The sequence below is a fragment of the Alosa pseudoharengus genome, unplaced genomic scaffold (assembly GCF_046254945.1).
Source record: "Alosa pseudoharengus isolate Yale_2024_CS ecotype anadromous, Long Island Sound unplaced genomic scaffold, YU_APseudo_1.1 YU_APseudo_1.1_scf_13, whole genome shotgun sequence".
Classification (NCBI taxonomy): Eukaryota; Metazoa; Chordata; class Actinopteri; order Clupeiformes; family Clupeidae; genus Alosa; species Alosa pseudoharengus.
In genome coordinates, this window is record NW_027468598.1 from 5853294 (window position 1) to 5868376 (window position 15083).

The following is a 15083-nucleotide window of genomic DNA, read 5'->3' on the forward strand; positions in this document are numbered from 1 at the left end:
CATTGCATTACAAAGGTGGGGACATCATTTAAAGCAAGATTGGGGCAATGAAATTGCAAATCTGAAGTTGTAAAAAAAAAGGCGTTCAGATGATGTCTGAGTAGTTTTGTCTTGCTTAGCTTGCTCAGCTTCAAATACATTGTCCCGAATATTTAATATTCTCTGAAACGTATTACTGAATTTTAGTTTGAGAGAGGAGCATCCTTTTATCAGAACTTGACATTGCACTTGGTAGTGTAGGTTATGCTGATTGTGACCCCATCAATTGTTGAATGCGGGTGGCACCACCCATGATGCTGATTGTCATATTATAGTATGATGACATATTATGCCACTTGGTGCTGTTATCCGTGGACATAGCGTAGTCACTGGTGATTACATGTATGTGCTATGACAGTTTTGTTGTTGTGACTGTGACACCTTCATAGATCACAGTACATGGGGATCAGGTTGGTTTGCAGGAGTTTATTTAATTTGGAACTCACAAAACAGTTACAGAATTTACAAATAACTGTGGCGGTAACTGTTCATATTTCAGATGACAGCCATCATGCCATTCCACAGTAGACTGTTTATTAGTTTGTAAAATATTATCTAAAGAATTGAATCATCGATATCCCCACATAGACAAAGTAGACACACATATGGGTTGCCTCAGTGTTAACAGTTATTCATATAACATAGATGCACTTCCCTTTTCCCTGGTTAGGTTTGTGTTATTTCAGGAATCATTTCATTACCCACATTCAAATCATTTAGCAGAAGCATGGCTCTCTAGTTGTACATATCTAGTAATATTGTAGTATGTAAATTACAGTATGTGAACATAGCATTCTGAGAAAATAGGTATTTAAATTGCATTATATTGAAAGGTCTCAGTCTAATTAATCCTTAGGTAATAACAGACATACAGTATGGAGATGTGTCTTAAACTTTTTCCCTTCTACAGTATGTGACAAGTTTATTCAGATGATAACTTCCTCCTACTCGACTGGTTATTGATAACCATGGGTCTTAAAACTAAGTGACTAAGGCATCCAAAAGAAAGAAATGAAATGATATTCTTTTCATCTGATTTAACAAGTCGGATCAAGTCTTCTCACAAGAGCAGAAATTCCTCTCATAATCCCCCCTTCTCAAGATTGCATTGATGTCACACCACCAGTGGCATACCCTCCAGATCTCTGCCCATCTCCAGGCAGGACTCTGTGGAAGTGGAGCCTGGCATGGGGGGTGGGGGTGGGGGCGGGGGCGGGACGGTTTTCGTCACACTCACGTCGACTAGCTCCCCCACAGGGGCCACGGTGATTCCTGGCTGACCCCTGCTGTCCTCGGTCACCACCACCTCGCTCCCCTCCTCGCTTCTGTTCTCAAACTCTTCCTCGGAGCCTTCTAGCTCCTCCTGCGTCTTGACCTCCTCCAGCATGACGCTGGCATCACACGGTCCGGCGATGCCCCCTCCCTCGGCTTGGTTGCCCGCTCCCCAGTAGCCTGCTCCACTGACCAGGTCCACGTTGCTGCGGGTGTGTCGGCCGGTTTGCTGACGGCACTGCAGCCGACACACCTGACATGCCAGCACCAGAATGGAGGCCAGGAGGAAGACCACTAGACTGCCCACTGAAGCCATCACCACAAAGGCCACCTCTGCTGGAATGCAGCCGAAGTCGAGACCTTGCTCGGTGGAGTTGGCCGGGACAGTAATGGTCTCTGTCATGTTATAGATTGAGGACGTGGAGTTGATTTCGAGTGATGGTGTGGATGTATCGATGGTAGTCATTGTCTAGAAACATAACAGAATGTAACAGTGATTTATTTTTTCAGGCATTGGATTTACTTTTTTGGTTGCCATTCGATAAATTCCATTTCATCTGTGGCAATACTTTATGATCAAAACATTTTTAATTGTTTCAGCATCAACATTATCTAAGCACAACCATTTCTCATCATTTCTGGTCTCTTGGAATTTATTCTTGCTTAATTAAAAGTGCCAGGATTATTAAAAATATTGGCCTACTCTGAAGGTAGTGATAAACAGTTCATTAAATGTTTGTCAAAAATAGCTTGACAAGATGATTAGTAACAGTACCACACCTACCATGATCGTAGCGAAGTTGTTGTAAAGAGATTTGGGTGGAAGGCTTTTCTAGGTTCTGCACAGGAGTGTTGCAAAATGCTCTCTGCTCTTGTAGACACAGGAGATGTCAAAGTGTGCAGAGAAAAGTTGTTCTCTGAATGAGTTCGGCTTGCTTTAGCTCTCAGAGCTATTTGGGTGCTCTTTGGGTGTCTGTCTTGTTTAGAAGACGTCTTGGTTACTGAAACAAAGATAAAATAAGATACATGATGAATGTTGGTAAGTAGACACAGCGAGTGGTTACAGCTAAAAAAAACAGCCTATCAAACACCTGCATGCATACTCTGCCCCCCCCCCCCTCACTTTTGTTCTGTGTGATTGTTCAGTGCTTTTGAAGCTTGCAGCTTTCACAGCTGAAAGATGGATGGATTGATTGACACATGGTTATAGATACAGTATACATCCATTTACTCACTCACATTGAATTGAATTCTACAATACTTTTGTAAGAAAGTGTGGCCAAAATGACTACTACTATCTACCACTACTGAACCAGAGTTCCCTTATGACATTGATCTGACCTTGTGTCGCCTCTCCTTTCTGACCCTAGGTTCAAAACAGGCCAGATCAACGGTGACCTCCTCATCTACCACGTGCTGCTGACCCTCAAGCCCTACTACGCCAAGCCCTACGAGATTGTTGTGGATCTGACCCATGTAGGCCCAAGCAACCGCTTCAAGACGGACTTCCTTTCCAAGTGGTTTGTGGTCTTCCCGAACTTCGCCTATGAGAACGTGGCCGCCGTGTTTGTGTACAACTGCAACACATGGGTGCGCGAGTACACCAAGTACCACGAGCGGCTGCTCACGGGCCTGAAGGGCAGCAAGAAGCTGCTGTTTATCGACTCGCCCGCGCGGCTGGCCGACCACATCGAGCCGGATCAACAGAAGCTGCCTGCTGCCACACTCACCCTAGAGGAAGACCTGAAGGTGTTCCATAACGCGCTCAAGCTGGCGCACAAGGACACCAAAGTGTCCATCAAGGTGAGGCATCTGAAGGCAGACACACACATTCGTCTGTCATGCAGAAGGAGCATGAATACATACATGTGCTGACAGAACCTTTGTACAGTACAGATTTGAATAAAGCCCCCTGTCTAATGTCTGCATGCAGTACTGCTCCAGGCATAGTTGTGGCATGCAGCATTGAACAGCTCACACGCACCCTGAGATTGATGGGAATACAAATTCAAATCAATCAACTTCCGCATTGTAAAACACAAACACGTTGACATACTGTAAGTGTGTGAAACTGCTCTGAGTGAGAGTGATTGAGTGAGTGGGAGGGGGACTTTCCACAGTGCCTGTGTTGTTTCCTCAAACAGCAATGGCACATTGTAAAAAAGGGACATTGGAAGGGGGGGTATGACATTGGATGAAGGGGGTTTGTAAAGAGGAGAAGAGCGGGGGAGGCTTTTTCCATTGCAACATGCTGTTTTATTTGTGTGAATGGGCTTTTATTGTGTTATGCTGTAGAACACATTCAAACAACTTTTTAAAGGAGAAGGAAAAACTATTGGACATTCCTGATTGAGTATGATGTAGCTTCAGAGTCAAAATGGGTTTTCAATTTGTCGTCCAGAACAATTCCACAGTGTTGTCTTCCTCCAGCTCATTCTTAGTATCTGTGTCCACTCTGGCCAGGTGGGCTCCACGGCGGTACAGGTGACCTCGGCGGAGCGGACCCGCGTCCTGGGCCAGTCGGTGTTCCTCAACGACATCTACTACGCCTCGGAGGTGGAGGAGATCTGCCTGGTGGACGAGAGCCAGTTCACGCTGACCATCGCCAACCAGGGCACGCCGCTCACCTTCATGCACCAGGAGTGCGAGGCCATCGTGCAGTGCATCATCCACATCCGCACGCGCTGGGAGCTCTCGCAGCCCGACTCCATCCCCCAGCACACCAAGATCCGGCCCAAGGACGTGCCGGGCACGCTGCTCAACATCGCCCTGCTCAACCTGGGCAGCTCGGACCCCAGCCTCAGGTGAGTCATGCAAAGAACGCCATCAGAACGCCATCAGAACGCCATCAGAACGCCATCAGAACGTTGGAGGAGAACTTGGGGAGGGATTTCTCATGTTCCTGTTGGTGACGTTCAGGAGCACTGTAGCCGTTCTGCTCATATGCACTCAGGAAGCATGATTGAGTCTCGTGAACGGCACAAACTGTAGCCTGACCACCACCACCACACCAAATGACTCAGCTGTCGTCAAGAGGAAGAGCATCAGTGCTGCTGGGTCATCGTGTTTTCCACACATAACGAGCAGAGAACAAAATTCTAAGAATCTCAGTTTTGTTTGTGTGTGTGGTCACATTAGTAATCTAATGCAGTTGCTCTCACTGAGGTTGCAGTCCAGTGTGGTCCTCCCTCTTTGATGGCTTGCAGTAGAGTACGAAGCACTGTCTAGCTTTCTCTCCTAAACTCAGATCTTGGTCTAATTCTAAGCACTTGGTCATTGCAGGTCAGCAGCCTACAACCTCCTCTGTGCCTTAACCTGCACGTTTAACCTGAAGATCGAGGGCCAGCTGCTGGAGACGTCTGGCCTCTGCATCCCGGCCAACAACACCCTCTTCATCGTGTCCATCAGCAAGACTCTGGCGGCCAATGAGCCCCACCTCACCCTGGAGTTCCTGGAGGAATGCATCTCGGGCTTCAGCAAGTCCAGTCAGTAGAACACACTCAGATAACAAACATCATCACTCACACACACCTTTGTGTATGCATGCAGCCTGCACAGATGTGCATGTGCATGATCAGATGCATGCTTAAACATGCACATAATCTTGCATATCAAGATTTGCTAATGCTCTCACAGACATAAATGTCAACTCTCTAAGTGTCAACAGTTAGTCATATATTCAGTACACGCTCTTCTGCTTTTAGCATCTGTTGAGATAGGTGCTAACAATAGCAAGTTTGTGACTGCTAAACAAATTAACTGTAAATATTGGGTGAGACAAAATATTCACAAATATAAACATGATTTGTTGCTTGATATATCACTAAGCATCATGTATTTCTCTATAGTGTGTAGCATAACTTTCTGTGTTTTCAGATGAAGCTTCTGTGTTGCATGTGTGTAGTGATTTGGTGCGACCCACACGTGTGTCTGTGTGCAGGTATTGAGCTGAAGCACCTGTGTCTGGAGTACATGACCCCGTGGCTGCAGAATCTGGTGCGCTTCTGCAAGCACAACGACGACGCCAAGCGCCAGCGGGTCTCCGCCATCCTGGACAAACTCATCACCATGACCATCAACGAGAAGCAGATGTACCCGTCCATCCAGGCCAAGATCTGGGGCAGTCTGGGACAGGTCTGAAGGACCCTAGGGCTGTCTGTCTGCCTGCCTGTGCATTAGTCAGACTATGACTTCTGTCTGTCTGTCTGCCTGCCTGTGCATTAGTCCCACTATGACGTCTGTCTGTCTGTCTGTCTCTGTCTGTCTGTCTCTGTCTGTCTGTCCATCCATCTCTTACTCAGCCAGTGTATGGCCCTTCTGTCCATTTCTCCGTCTATCTGTGTTTCAGTACTTTGTTTGTTTCTCCTTTTCTCCTTTCTCTCGCTCTCTTTCAAGTGCTAATGGGCTCCCTGCTCTGTTTGGTAATGTGCTGTGAGCTGTCTGCTCCGGTTATGGAGGTGTAAGTCTTGTTTTGTAAAGGGAGCCACTAATAACAGTCTTAACTAGTCTACAGATAAATGACCATAAAGATAAGCTCCATTCCCACTCAAGTTTATCTGCACAAAGGCAGAGTAATATCTCATTGTCACTTCTCGCAAACAAAGTAGAACAGCTTCATTTCAATAGAAAAGGGGAAATTAGTTTGAGTGTGTGTAGCGGGATTTGCATCATCGATCGTATTGGCGACTGTGTGTTGGTTGTTTGGTGTTAGATTGCAGCTGAAGACTTCAGAAAACCTCCTCTCCTCTCCTCTCCTCTCCTCTCCTCTCCCTCTCTCCCTGTTCCTGCAGTGTCAGCTCTGCTGTACTCCAGCACTGTTCCCCTCACTGACTGGCCTGTGTCCCCCCCTCTGCTCCCCCCTCAGATAACAGACCTGCTGGACGTGGTGCTGGACAGCTTCATAAAGACCAGCGCCACCGGGGGCCTGGGCTCCATCAAGGCCGAGGTGATGGCCGACACTGCCGTGGCCCTGGCCTCTGGGAATGTGAAGCTGGTGTCCAGCAAGGTGAGGGTTTCTGACCGTGCTCTCTGTCCCTCTGTCCCTTATCTCCGTCACTCTGTGTTAATGTTTGCTAGCAGTCCTATCTCTGTCTTCTCTGGCCTTATCTTTTCCTGTTCTTCTCTTGCCTTCCCTCTCAGTCCTTAAGCAGAACTCTGCATAAACAGTGCTGAAGCAGCCGTCACTCGTGCTAACACTTCTGCCATTGTTTCAAAAGAGCCCTCTGACATAGTTGAGCTTTCATCAGTCGGAACAATCAGACAAAAAACCCACCCATGTTCCTCTCAGGGTCACAGCCTCAAAGATGAGGTTAAAAATGGTGCTTCTCAGTGCCTTAGACAGCTTAGGTCATTGGCATCTGTCATACATTAAGCCCCTGACTGGAATTCAAGCAAAAGTAACGGAGATGGAACTAAATAATCATACAATGGTGCGCTCTTTTAGTGATTTCGTGAGGTCATTGAGTTCAAACTTTTGGCTCATCTTTATTGTTTGTTCCCCAAATCTTAATTTAAACAGAGAGAGACTTACTGCTTTTAGGAATCGTCTTTCATCTGTAGTTTGCCTAGTATTCCTCTTGATCCTCCCAGAATTTTTTTCCCTGCCTGTAAGGGTCCTTCCACCCAGACTACTAGTGGTCCATCATCTCCACTGTCCACTCATCGTCTCCTGGTATCGCACAGGCACAAGTGGACACACATGCATGCAAACAAGATAGTAACTCAGGCACTGTCTGCCCAATGAGTTGTGAGAGCTTAACTATGAATAGTAGTCATTGTGGATTTTTACTTTTTTTTTTTAAGGAAGGCCCATTTCATTGCCAATAAAATGTCTTACAGTACCTTACTTTTGTGATCTCTCCCAGAATCCTGCAGTTATACGCTTGGACACGTGGTTTAATCCTTGCTAGTCTTAATTTGTTGATGTGTTTTGGTGTGGTCCTCCTCACTCCTTGTTTCATGGCACTGAGTGACCGACGCTAAGTGCCAGCCTCTTTTGACCACGCAGTGCCAACATGCCAACTCTGGGGAGCACAACGGCCGGCTTTGTCCAGCTCCCTCTCCCCCGTTCTCTCCTGCAGAGTAGTCCCAAGGCCCATGTTACTGCCCCTACCCTTCTGTCCAGCATGGGCTCTCTCTCTGCCTGTCTCTCTCTTGTTTCAGATTGTATGCAGGGGGTGATGAAGTAGTAAAGTGATAGAAAGACATACTATTTATTTGTGTTCAGAATGCATAGATCACATCTAGTTGTGGTTGTCAAATGATCATCCTTAAGGATGGACTTGTGGGGACTTGTGGCCACTGCCATTTGTACTGTTGATATGAAAACAGTGAAATGTTGATGGGTTATACATCTTTATTCATGTTTATCCATATACTAATATGAATGCCTTTGTTGTCATTGTGCATGTACAGCAAGATACAGAATGTAATACTAGAATTGAATATGAAATATAAATATAGTGAAAAGGAATATGTATGTTAAAAGAATTAAGACCATAGTGAGAGCATAGTGTGTTAGATGTGTCTTAGATCCCTTCCTTAGATGTCTCTGGATGTAAAGCTGAGCATAGGTCTTTGTGTATGTGGACTTAGTTAGGACTTTAATCTAAGTGGTTATGCAAATATATAAGTAGTGCAGATACAATGGCTGCTTCACATGATTATGCTGACTTGACACATGTAAACATGAACTAATTTGCTCAGGTGATCGGCCGCATGTGTAAGATCATTGACAAGACGTGCCTGTCGCCGACGCCCACGCTGGAGCAGCACCTGATGTGGGACGACATCGCCATCCTGGCGCGCTACATGCTCATGCTGTCCTTCAACAACTCGCTGGACGTGGCGGCGCACCTGCCCTACCTGTTCCACGTGGTGACGCTGCTGGTGGCCACGGGCCCGCTGTCGCTCCGCGCCTCCACCCACGGCCTGGTCATCAACATCATCCACTCGCTCTGCACGTGCGCCCAGCTCTGCTTCAGCGGTGAGCTGCCCACCGCACGTCCTGCCACTTTCACGTCCAAGAGAGTAGTATGAGTGGGGGGGGGGTGATGGTGCTTATGGATCTGGGCTTCCAACACCAGATGGTTGTGGCTTTGATCCCAGGTGACACAATGGAACCCCTGATCAAACTGCTTAATATAATGTAATGTAATGTAATTGTCAGGTTACTCATGCGGAAGCAGGTGGTGAACAATCACGCATCCTTATGACTCGTTCCTGAATGCCTTCTTTGTCAATAGAGAGAAACAAAGATGGTCAGGGATAGGAAACAGAACTGAAAATGTACTGATGTTCCACAGCTGCAACTTCCTAGTCAGTCATCCTTGAAAAATTAAAAAAATAATATAATTTTGTCTTTGAGTTGTTTTCTTAATTTGTCTCAATTCCCACTCTTTGGAGTTGCCAAGTCCTTAGATGTAACAATTAATTAGCTGATCAGGACAAAGGCCTCAGAAGAAGGTAATCATGTAGGTGTCATTTTACTGAAACATCCTAACATCTGTTTTTTTCTTTTTTTCTTTTATGACAGAGGAGACGAAGCAGGTTCTTCGCCTAAGTTTGACAGAATTCTCACTGCCCAAGTTTTACCTGCTATTTGGCATCAGCAAGGTGAAATCGGCAGCTGTCATCGCTTTCCGCTCCAGTTACCGCGACCGGTCGTTCTCCCCGGGGTCGTACGAGCGCGAGACGTTTGCCCTGTCCTCACTGGAGACGGTCACCGAGGCCCTGCTGGAGATCATGGAGGTCGCCATCCAACATCTGTTTGTAGTTTGTCCGTCTGTCTCTGTCCTTTGTCTACACGTGTGTTGTCATCGTCTCCCTCCTCTTCCCCTCTCTCCTCTCCATGGCATGCTGTTGACACTTTGAACATATACTTAGTTGCTGACTGAGAACCCACAGCACAGTACATGTGCAGCACTATGTGTGCTCTACTCCAGAGCATGTATGTAAACCTGTGAGCAAGCGCCAGCCTGTCATGTCTCCTCTGTCCGGCCCTGCTTAGAGAGGCCCTGAGTAGTGCTCTAACTCTGCTATGTTCCCCATAGGCCTGTATGAGAGACATCCCAGGCTGCAAGTGGCTGGATCAGTGGACAGAACTGGCCCAAAAGTGAGTAGACGTGCTGCAGCAGCAAGGCTTATGGCAGCCCTGCCCATCAGTCTCACTCTGCTGAGGGGCCATTCTTTATCTGGACATCGTCCATCTTTATTTCCGTTTACCACATGCTGTCTTTTTTTGTTTGTTTTTTTCTCTTCGCATCTCTTCATGTCGATGTCTGTTTTTGCCTTTCATACTCTGATGCTTTCCTTCTGTTTCACTTTACCACCTCCGCCTCTCTCTCTCCCTCTCTCTCTCCCTCTCTCTTTCTCTCTCTCTCTCTCTCTCTCTCTCTCTCTGTCTCCATCTCTCAGGTTTGCGTTTCAGTATAACCCTTCTCTGCAGCCGCGGGCTCTGGTGGTTTTTGGCTGCATCAGTAAGCGTGTGACTCACGGCCAGATCAAGCAGATCATCCGCATCCTCAGCAAGGCCAGCCCCCTGCTCAGCATCGATCGAGTGAGTGTCATCTCGGACCCCAACACACACACACACACACACACACATACACACACACACACACACAAATGGAGAACTGTATGCTTTTGTAGACTAATTTGATTTTACTGCACCAGTGCCAAAATAATGCTTCAGAAATGCATACAGAATTTCATCTGAACTACATTTTTAAATCAAATGAAATAATGTATAGCTACAGTTGGGCTGTTGATGTGTTCACGGTGATGTTCTTTAGCTTATCTGTGTTTGTGTTATGTATGATAGCATGGACACATGCCTTTGTACTAAGCGCTCTCTGCACAGTGACTCTGTTGTTGTCAGCTCTGGGTGCTGTGCAGAGCTGTGCGGTGGTGCTGTGGTGCCATGCCTCTGCAGGTTGTCTCCTGCTCTCCTTGTCCTCGCCCCAATGCCTCAGCTGATTTAATGAACCCATTCCTCCCTCCCTCATTGACTCTATCTATCTCTCTCTCTCCATCACTGTCTCCCTCTCTCTCCTCATCTACCTCATTGTTACTCCCCCTCTCCTCTCCTCTCCTGTCTCTGTCTCTCACGCTCACCCAGGGTCTGGAGTGTTGTTTAAAGGGCTCAGATAATTACAACAGTCAGGTTCTCATTGAGGCTACAGTCATCGCTCTGACCAAACTGCAGCCCCTCCTGCCTAAGGTATGAAAACCGCTGGCATCCTTTGAAGCCTCTAGATAGCTAGATTAGTGCCTACATTACCCGATGGCACCCTGCACTGCTCAGAATGAATTATTGTATTTCATTAAAAGTAGATCTTGAGTATAGATTTGTTAGAGTTGTTTCACAATTAGTTTAAATAAATTATTGATATTCAATTGGTTTGTGTAGTTGAGTTTAGTTCATGTGTTATATTTGTGCTCCGTAAAAGCTTGTACAAGGTCCATTTCCTTTTACTGTGGCTTTGTGGCTTTTAAATTAATTTGTGTGTGTGTGTCCTATATACTGAAGACAAGAAAAAAATATTTTATCATGTATCGTAATCAGAGGCGGACATCCTGGTTCCAGAAAGTAAAAGTCCTGTCATATTCTTTCTACCTGTGCACTTAACACAGGTGATATTACTAGTTATCTGATCTACCTGGCTGCTAATTAGGATAAGCTGGTTTACTAAATGGTTGGATCAAATACTTGGCAGGACTTTAACTTTCTGAACCGGATGTCCGCCTCTGATCGTAATCTCATACAATGTTGCCAATGCAGACTATGTGAAATATTTAAACACCCTATATCTGCTGTTTATTTTAAGTTATACAACAGTTAAGTCAGGTTGAACAATTTGTAAGCTTAAATTTCTGATTGGACAAGAGACATTCCATGAGTGGGGATATCCAAGGAATGTTAGTTCAAGTGACAAGTGTGGAATAACATTCAAGCTACAGTACAATAGAAGACCTATAATGAACAATAAATACTTTACATACGTAAGGTAGCGATGAAGCAATGATTTGGTTTCAGTGTGTGTGTGTGTGTGTGTGTGTGTGTGTGTGTCCAGGACTCCCCCATGCACAGGGCTCTGTTCTGGGTGGCGGTGGCTGTGCTGCAGCTGGACGAGGTGAACCTCTACTCGGCGGGCACTGCACTGCTGGAGCAGAACCTGCACACCCTCGACAGCCTCCGGGTGTTCAACGATAAGGTGCATACACACACTAACACACACCACACGAGCAGGGCACTTCAAGCAAGCCACACCAGTAGCCTCTAGGTCCTCATCCAGATAAGCATACACTTGAGCATATGCTGATATGCAGACAATCCCACACGCACACAGACATTCACACATTCTTTTGTGTACATACTCATATCACTTTGTGAAGAAATAGAAATATTCTTAATCAACTTTTCTGGTAGTCGTAATGTCATTAAAGTTGCTCACGCTGCAGTATGCCTATGGTGCCTTCTAAATCTTTAAACCCACAGGCCTACCGCTCAGTACTATTCCTCATTGAATCACTTGAAATCAATAGTCCCAGTTTGTGGGCGTAGTGTTCCCCCTCAGCGGTCAAGCCCACTGTTGCTCTGTGTAAGGACAGAAGAGTGCTGCTTACTGACCGACTGACTGACTGTCTGTCTTCTATCCCCTTTCTGTTCGCTGATGAATTTACAAATGAAGACGCATAGTGAGCCCTGTCAGTGGGGTGAAAGCCCAAAGGCTTTGTGACCGACATGTATAGACAGTCATACACACACACACACACACACACACACACAGTGTGTACGGGGAGAGACAGGCTGTGACTGAGATGAAGAGAAGGAGACAAGGAGCAACTGTATGATGGAGAGAGAAAGACTGAGGCAGTCAGAGAGACTCCATAGAGCATGCAAGAGAGGGAGAAGTAGTGCAATAGAATGGGACTACTACTGCTGTGTCTATATTGAGGGGTGTGTGTGTGTATGTGTGTGTGTGTGTGTGTGTGTGCGCGCGCGCCCATGTAAGTGAGAGCGCTCCTGTGACTTGTGTAGCATGCAGGCTTGTCAGAAGAAGTCAGGACCTCTGGCCTTTTGCTTAAGGCTCAGCCAGTCTCAGGGCAGAACTGAGAATTATTTTTAGTAGTGGCTCGTACTTCAGAGTTTAAGATCATTTTTCACACAGCACTTTGAATGACCACACATTTATCCCCACGTTTAGGTCTGCCCTCAAGGCCTCATACTGCTGCCCATGTATGAAAGGGCCTCTCAGTGCCTAGTACTGCTGTACTTTTGATTTGTTTTTTCCTTGACTGCCAGTTACATCAAAATATTTGCTGAAGCCTTTAGTTCTAGCCGTCTAGATACTTTACTGATTTGCATTTTAAAGAATCCCATAATATCAGTAAATAAAATAACCGCTACAAATCTCTTAACAGTTGCTACTGAGTTTAAAGAGGCATTCTAGAGTTTTGATCTAAAACTAGTGAGCTACTTTTCTACAATGTGTAGAAACCTTGCAAGTGCCACCACCTACCAGAAATTGGCACTAATTGAAGCTTGCAAACTTAACATCAACAATGCATCTTTTGGGCTATTACTGTTATGAACGCTTTTGTATTAATTTTTTTGCATGGTGTTCTGACTCGAACCACAGAACTACACATTGCATAGCCTATACAACTTGTGGACATGACAGGTGTTTTATTTGTCCATTACATGGCCATATTCCATCAAAATGATATAGTCGCTCATAAAACAAATTCCTTGAAAGGTGTTGGATTGTGTGACTAACAATGGAGGAATAACTTGAATAACACCAGTGTGAAACAGCACCCTTGTGGTTCTCGGAGGCTGTCCTCTGACATTAGCGTGGCATCTCAAAGGAGCCCTCTGTCTCTCCAGAGTCCTGAGGAAGTCTTCATGGAGATTCGCAAGCCTCTGGAGTGGCATTGCAAACAGATGGATCACTTTGTGGGCCTCAACTTCACCTCCAACTTCAACTTTGCTCTAGTGGGACACTTGCTGAAAGGTGAGACCCACTGGGAAAGATGTACTTCACAGATCCCAAATAGCAGGTGGCCCTGGCCAGTGAAGGTGTCTTGTCTGTGCCATTGGCTGTAAGACTGTTATTGGATAGGTCTGCACTAAAGTGAAGTAAAAGCCCCTCCATCTCTCTTCTTTTCTGCATCTCATCCTTCTCTCTTTTCTTGACTTATCTGCTCCTCATGCCCTTCTCCTATCCCTTTTAACTTGCTGTGTCTGTGCCTCCTGCAGGCTACAGACACCCCTCGTCCAGCACGGTAGCCCGGACCGTGCGCATCCTCCACACACTACTGGGGCTGGTGGCCAAACACATGGGCTGTGACCGCTTTGAAGTGAACACCCAGAGTGTGGCCTATCTAGCAGGTGGGTCTGGAATAACATACACAACTAGAAATGTAATGCCAGAGGAATTACAATAGTGGATGGAAAGCTGCTGGCTTAATGTTGGTGGGGAGATTCCTGGAAAAAAAACATTGAATCACTTAATCTTTGAGTTCATACAAACCATAGTAGCAAAAAACCTTGTGTGTCAAGGCGTTCTTGAGATATAACATTCAAGGTGTTTTTGACCTTGACATTTGACCTTGACATTTGACCTTTGACCTCCAACATCAAATCAAGTCATCTTTGAGTCCATACAAACACTCATACCGAATTTCAGGTATGTATGTCAAGGCATTCTTGAGATATCGCGCTCAGAGTGTTCATGGACTTGACCTTTGACCTCCAACATCAACTCACTTTATCTTTGAGTCCATACAAACACTTGTACCAAATTTGAGGCATATGCGTCAAACCGTTCTTGAGATATAATGCGCAAAGCATGAGATATGGCTGTGACTTTTATTTTGACACACGGGAAACACTTAAACAGGATGTGTAGTTTTGGGGAGCGCCACATCAAAGATGGTTGATTACGAAGATACTTCCTGATAGGCCATTTCCTGTCCCCTGGTCTATGGCAGAATCCAAGAATTTCCCAGAATTTGTCAAAGCCCTATTTTTCTGAGCAATGAATGCACATTTCGGACACGGTATCATGATCTCCAAACCCTCCTCCCCATTTCAGGAGAATGTCGTGACAGTATGACCCTCCAGTCGGGAGAAAATCAACATTAATGAAGGTGTACACCAAGTTTGTTTTGTACTCCGGCTTCTGTCTGGCGTGGAACCGAGGCGTTCAAACGTCAGTCATACGTCTGTGACACGCCCCTGTGCAGGTGGGGACTGAACCAGAGCCCGTCTCTGACTGAACTCCACTTTGCCCTCATAGACATGAACTAGGACGACCCAACTTGCTAGGCATTGTATCTTTGGCCACATTGTATGCATTAGAAGCTGAGACAGTTGGATTCACAGGTGACACCTGTGCCAGCGTTCTGATTAGCCCGGGAACTATTCTGGGAGCTTAACGAGCGCAGCTGGCTTTAGGCCATTATGACATCACAGCCATTCAAGTCTATGGGGGGAAAATTAGCTTTTTAACATTTTTAATCTCCTATTTCTCAAAATGTATAAACTTTTTTAAAAATCTGAAAAATAACCCCACTCCAGACCTTCAGAATGGTTATTTCAACATGTCTGTACGTGAAGCGGTTAGAGTCGCATTCATTCTTGAAAAGGTAAAAAGAAAAGGTTATAATTAGGGCTGGGACAACGCGTCGACGTAATCGATTACTTCGACGTAAAAAATACGTCGACGCAAAATATGCGCGTCGATTTGTCAGACCCAAAACGCGTG

The 15083-nt window shown here is 45.8% G+C and overlaps 2 protein-coding genes across 2 annotated transcripts in view; one reads left to right on the top strand and one right to left on the bottom strand.

The window, feature by feature from the left end:
* Nucleotides 1-15083, top strand: part of nf1a (neurofibromin 1a) — a 93195-nt gene that overhangs the window by 63956 nt on the left and 14156 nt on the right. The window contains exons 36-48 of the mRNA XM_076281914.1: nt 2682-3114; nt 3775-4115; nt 4594-4796; nt 5252-5445; nt 6176-6316; nt 8017-8296; nt 8846-9060; nt 9363-9424; nt 9727-9868; nt 10430-10531; nt 11385-11525; nt 13202-13328; nt 13574-13705. Of these exons, the coding sequence (XP_076138029.1) occupies nt 2682-3114; nt 3775-4115; nt 4594-4796; nt 5252-5445; nt 6176-6316; nt 8017-8296; nt 8846-9060; nt 9363-9424; nt 9727-9868; nt 10430-10531; nt 11385-11525; nt 13202-13328; nt 13574-13705 (2513 nt within the window). The remainder of the gene's footprint in view (nt 1-2681; nt 3115-3774; nt 4116-4593; nt 4797-5251; nt 5446-6175; nt 6317-8016; nt 8297-8845; nt 9061-9362; nt 9425-9726; nt 9869-10429; nt 10532-11384; nt 11526-13201; nt 13329-13573; nt 13706-15083) is intronic.
* LOC143122205 (uncharacterized) lies at nt 1154-7128 on the bottom strand. The gene is made up of 3 exons (XM_076283063.1): nt 6842-7128; nt 2096-2312; nt 1154-1780 (listed from the first exon to the last, which is right to left on the bottom strand). The coding sequence occupies exons 2-3, from the start codon at nt 2096-2098 to the stop codon at nt 1154-1156; spliced, it is 630 nt and encodes a 209-aa protein (XP_076139178.1). The 5' UTR covers nt 2099-2312; nt 6842-7128.